The 5,938-nt window shown below is 52.4% G+C and overlaps 1 protein-coding gene across 1 annotated transcript; it reads left to right on the top strand.

The window, feature by feature from the left end:
* Positions 1–740: 740 nt before the first annotated feature.
* Positions 741–1,805, top strand: LOC310890537 (olfactory receptor 14C36-like; the record flags this gene model as incomplete). Its single annotated transcript, XM_083852865.1, has 1 exon — positions 741–1,805. Exon 1 carries the CDS (start codon positions 870–872, stop codon positions 1,803–1,805), a length of 936 nt encoding a protein of 311 aa, XP_083708991.1. The 5' UTR covers positions 741–869.
* Between the last annotated feature and the right edge of the window lie 4,133 nt (positions 1,806–5,938).

The raw sequence follows: 5,938 nt of genomic DNA, 5'->3' as shown, positions 1-5,938 counted from the left end.
GAGTCCTGCTGGATGGCACTGCGAGATGAGGAAGTCCGGCATAAGCCCCTTGGGGTGTCATAACCCAGCTACCCATGGTCAGCCAAGATTGGAGTGACCAATCCTCCTCCAGACACTGCAGGGGATGCAGATGGGATATTGGAACAGGCCGGCTTGCAGATATTCATGTCTGTCTGTGGGGTGTTCTTCTGGGCTGGAGGCTGCTCTCCAGCAGGATGCAGCTCTCTCCTGGCATCCTTGTGTTATCCAGATGCCCCAAGGAGGAGACACCTCTGTGCTAAGGCCATGTCCGTGCTGCTGGATGGCTGTCTGTGGGCAGCTGGAGTGAGGCCTCTGCAGCCCTGGCAAAGAGGGAAAAGCTGAGATCCTGCTCATGCAAGACAAGGTGAGGATTCTGTCCAGCTGCACTTGGTGTGGGGCTTCTCTGCTCTCAGCTTTCGGTAGTTTCTTCTCATGGGAACACCAAATAGATGGTTCTTCCTAAACATTACAGGTGTAGCTACCAGAACATAAAGCAAATAAATGCCCCTTGTTCTACACAGTCGTTGGATACTTTCCTTGAAGCAACACTGCAAATCTTCTGGTCTGACCAGTGGACTGAACTTGAGTTTCCCCCGTGTTCCTGCTTCCCTCCTGCTGCACAGCAGGAAGGACTCCTCTGGAGCCCACAGCAGCCCCTGCTCCCAGTGCCACTCTCAGCCAGCACCAGCCGCAGCTCAAGCAGGAGAGCTGCAGAAAGGTTCTCCTGTAAAGAGACAGGCTTGGGCTGGGCGTGCTCTAAGACTTGCAAAAGTTTTCCTCGGAGAAGTCTGTACTAACCTTTTTCTGCCTTTTCCTCTCCAACAGACAGCAGTGTCCAAAGAAAGAAAATGCCCAACAGCAGCTCTGTGAGTGAGTTCCTCCTGCTGGCATTCGCAGACACGCGGGAGCTGCAGCTCCTGCACTTCGCACTCTTCCTGGGCATCTACCTGGCTGCCCTCCTGGGCAACGGCCTCATCCTCACCGCCGTAGCCTGCGACCACTGCCTCCACACCCCCATGTACTTCTTCCTCCTCAACCTCGCCCTCCTCGACCTGGGCTGCATCTCCACCACTCTGCCCAAAGCCATGGCCAATGCCCTCTGGGACACCAGGGCCATCTCCTATCAAGGGTGTGCTGCACAAGTCTTTCTGTTTGTCTTCTTGATTGTGTCAGAATTTTATGTTCTCACCATCATGGCCTACGACCGCTACGTTGCCATCTGCAAGCCCCTGCACTACGGGAGCCTCGTGGGCAGCAGAGCTTGTGCCCAGATGGCAGCAGCTGCCTGGGGCAGTGGCTTTCTCAACGCTGTCCTGCACACGGCCACTACATTTTCCCTGCCCCTCTGCCAAGGCAATGCTGTGGACCAGTTCTTCTGTGAGATCCCCCAGATCCTCAAGCTCTCCTGCTCAGATGCCTACCTCAGGGAAGTTTGGGCACTTGTGTGTAGTGTTTCTTTAGCCTTTGGCTGTTTTGTTTTCATTGTGCTGTCCTATGTGCAGATCTTCAGGGCTGTGCTGAGGATGCCCTCTGAGCAGGGCCGGCACAAAGCCTTTTCCACGTGCCTCCCTCACCTGGCCGTGGTCTCCCTGTTTATCAGCACTGCCATGTTTGCCTACCTGAAGCCCCCCTCCATCTCCTCTCCATCTTTGGACCTTATGGTGGCAGTTCTGTACTCGGTGGTGCCTCCAGCAGTGAACCCCCTCATCTACAACATGAGGAACCAGGAGCTCAAGGATGCAGTAAGGAAACTCTTTGGATACATGCTTTTTCAGAATCAGTAATGACTGTGAGTTCCCTTATGATTTCAGAAACTGTGAGGAAAAATTTTGTTATTATATGCCTCTATAAATATCTTCTACAAATTATTTGTTTTGGTTTAAGTAATGTTATCGTTTACCTGCTCCCAGATTATTTTTTTCATTTACAGTGACCCAATCATCTAATTACCTAAAGAAGCAGGCTTGCCATGTAGATAAACACAATAAAAAAAACCATCAGAACTACATTGGTCTCAGCTGCCATCTCTTCCCATCTCCTCTGCATCTGGGGGAACAGCCCCAGCATGTAGGAGGGGCTCAGGGCCCCTGCTGCTTCCCTGAAGCCATGGCCATGGCCAGCAGCAGGACATGGCCTTTTTGCTGCTGCTGTCTTCTGGCCTCCAGTGTGTTCTCCTGTGCTCTTTTATTTGGATAAGCCCTCAGATCTCATGTATGTTGGTGACGGTACTGTTCTCTCTGCAGTGACATCCCTGTGGCTGCAGGCAGCAGCAGGCACTGTGCAGCCCTGGCTCACAGCTGGCCTCCGGGCTAGCACCACAGTAACAAAAGGGGCTGCTCAGAAGCCTGGACACCTCTTCCAAATGTGCTATCAGGAATAGAGCCAAGGGGTTGCTCCCTGCTCTTCTGTTTCCTGGGCTTCTTCATGGAGGGAAGGACACAGGCTGAAAGTCCCAGGGCGGTCTGTGAAGGAGCAAAGTGATGGACCAAGAGCTCAGTTTGTTGTGGCACTTCCCCAAGCAGATGACAACTGGTCTTGGACTCATCTGCATGGGACTGCATCCCCTGCAGTGGGGCTGATGGCAGATTCCAGCCTGGAGAGGAATCTGGAGGAAGCTGGCAGGAGATGTCAGGGGATCTGCAGGGACAATGTGCTCAGTGGGTAGTGATTAGGACCTCTTAAAATGAGTGACCATCCGAGGAAGAGTCTTTTAGGGGGAAAAGCGAATCTGAGGTGTCCAGGGGCTAAGGAGGGCTCTGCAATGCCAGGGGAGGCTGTGAAGAGCCAGCAGGTGAAGGCCCATAAGACTGCATAATAACTGGGGAGACCTTATTTAAAGCCTTGATGAAGACGCAATACTTCATCAGCTCTGCAGCCTGCCCCTGAGAAATTTCTACCCTCTCTTGGAAAGATGACCCCATTATTTATTGCTGGGCACCACGTTACTGAGTTCCACCTGGAAGGCAGGGCTAAGCAGTGGGGATGGCAGGAGGAAGTCTTGTGTGAAGACTATGAAAAACATGGAAATTCAGGGCTTTAGCAGATCCTTAAAGTCCTGCCTGGGTCCCCAAATGGAAAGCGATGTATGTCTGTGGGTGGAGGAGGAGGAGGCGAGTCCCAGGACAGGGGCAGGGCTGAAGGGCCCTGCACGAAGCTGGGCTGATGGAGAAGTGTCCACCTTGCGTGTGTGCCTCAGCCTGGGAGAAGGGGCCTGCCCGCGGTGCGGGATGGCTGGGCTGTGCTCAGCCATGCCCCAGGAGCTGACCTTGCTCTCTCCCTCCCCGCCACTCCCCACACGGGGCAGGCCCTCAGGAAACACCTCTGAGCCTGGAGATGCACCAACCTGCTGCGGTGAGGTGCCACTTCTGCAGGGGAAGAGGGGAGGGTTGGAGAGACACGTGGGGCCTGCGGGCAAGAGTGGTGTGGCCTGGGGAAGTGAGGGCCTGGGAAAAGTTACCCTGGCTCCATAGGAGCCATTCTGGAAAGAAAACTTGTAGCCAGGAACAGCACATTTCTGGAGGTGCATAGCTGCTGGGCACATTGTGCAGGGTGCTCTGATGGACTTTTGTGTCCTTTTCCATCGTGTCTTCAGTGCCACTTTTCTCAGAAACAGAGTAGCCAACAGAGGTGTGATGGATAAGCTGAGATCATGAAAGCCATCATTAACATGCCCCTAAGAAGATGACTGTTATGGGGAAGTCAGGAGAAGCATGGACAGAAGAGATGTGAGATTTGGAGGAGGGAATAGGGGCTTGGCCAGCAGAAACTAAAGGATTTTGTAGAGGTAAGAGGGTTCAGGTTATGCTGATGCTGCTGTAACCGTGACTTAAAACAGTCACACAAGGTCCTTCACCGGCTTAAACCAGTACACTTAATTCCTAAACCTAAATGCTACTCCACACCATAACAGCAATCTACTACTCTAATGCTTGACCTCAAAGAAACCCTTGAAGCCAAAATTCTTTACCTTACCCTTACACTTTTCCTTACCTTGATCCCTTAACACTAGATTTAAATGCTTTATTTGACCATAGACTTCTTGGCAGACCTAAACCAATTCCTTAACCACAAAGCTTGGTCATACCCTAACCACAGACCTTGCCACCTTAAGCAGAACGCCAAACCAGCCCATGAAATAAGTGATTAAATTGTAACCCAGAAAAGTGAGCCCAGGTCCCTAATCAAAACCTGAACACGGAACAGAGAAAGCACTTGTTCCTGTGTATTAACCTCCCCACCTTCAGACACTTTTTAACCCTTAACTTTAGGTGCTTGGCCTCTTGGGGCAGGGCAGGAACCGTGAGGTTGCTGTGCATACACATGGCATTCAGAGAACGATGTGAGGGGCCATAGATCTGATCAGCTTGTGGGCCACAAGGAGGAGATGGGTGGGAATGCTCTGCTGAGCTCAGCTCTGCCTCAGGATCTCCTGCCTCAGCAGGAGGAATGTGACTGGGGCAGTGACTGGGAGGTCACTTCTGTCTCTGCAGCTGATAGGGCAGCAGCAGGAACGTGTCATGCAAAGGGACTGTGAGGTCCCTTGTGTCTGGAGGTGGCAGGTCACCCTTGGCTTCTCCCTGGGATCGGCACTTTGGGGCTGACATCTGCCAGTGGCCCTGCTAGGCCAGCAGAAGGCCCCTGCTTGCCATGCTGCCTGTGGGATCCCCTCTGCCTCCATCCCCAGGAGGACCCAGGCAGAAAGAAGGCCCACACAGGGGTTGTCCTGTCCCTTCTGCTTGAGGCCAGGACTGGACTTAGGAGGCCCAAGGCTTGGCTGTGTCTAGCCAAGAAGCTGCAAGGCCTGACAGGCCGCAAGGAGCCTGATGGGTTGGGATGCCTGCTTTAGGAGTGGTTTCCACCCTGATGGAGCTTTCCTTGGTAGTAGGAAAGAGCAGGAGCGAAAAAACTGTCGCAAAGTGCACCTTGGAAGGTTGGCACTGGCCGCAAGGAGGAAGAAATGTCCCTCAAAGGGTCGTTCAGTGGTGCCAGAGGTCACCGAAAGACAGTCTGTGATCACACCATGGCTTTGAGTTTCAAGGAACAGCTGATGAGGGTTGACAAGACATGGGTGAGATGATGGAAAGTCCAGGATGAGAGCAAGGTGGTGGAAAGAGATGGGTGTCTGCAGACTTCAAGGAAATAGGGCAAAGTGTGGGAGAGCATAGGAAAGCCTGCAGAGGAGAAGGCAGAGGGTGCTGGCAGGAATGGAAGGCCCCAACAGCCCTGACCTTTTTGTCCCTTTGCCTAGAGCTTCTGAGGAGACGAGACAGAGTCATTGCAATGGGGCCTCACTGCTTCCTTGATACCCTGTGCAGGGGTGGGGAGGTGTCCTAATGAAGTTCTTCTCGTGGCATCACACTGCCCACCACATCATACAGACCCCAAGAAGAGCCCTGAGCCAGACGTGGGGGTGCAGGATCTCCCCTCCCAGGGGCTGGGGTCAGGCCTTGGCCCTTCTGCTTCACCAAAGCCAACCAAGACTTTTCTCAGCACAGCGCTTTGCCTGTCAGGAATCATGGCCTCCAATGATGTGTCCTAACAAGTCCCTGGGGAGGCTTTGTTACTAACAGCCCTCAGTGGGGCCCATTAATACTCCAAGTCACTTCAACTTTTCCTTCTGACTTTACTTTCTCAAGCAGTTGCATCATTCTCCTCTCAGTATGCAAGTTTCACTGACAGCACCAAAATACACCATGGAACTCATTAAAACAGAGAAAGTCCTAAGCAGCCATATCTCTCCCACAGTTTTCTGCAAGTCTTCAAGACTTGTGCAGCTAATTGGAGAGCTTTCATGGTGTAGTTAAGGAGGAAGATTTCAAAGAGCATCTAATAAAAATCTTTCCTCATTTTAAAAGGTGAATTTTGTTGTCAAGTCAGGTTTTGAGCCTGGAAGATGAGGGAGCACACCATGATCTGG

The sequence above is a fragment of the Anser anser genome (assembly GCF_964211835.1).
Source record: "Anser anser genome assembly, contig: HAP1_SCAFFOLD_32, whole genome shotgun sequence".
NCBI classification, from domain to species: Eukaryota; Metazoa; Chordata; class Aves; order Anseriformes; family Anatidae; genus Anser; species Anser anser.
Note: the sequence above shows the minus strand (reverse complement) of the source record. Positions and strands in the feature narration are given on the sequence as shown.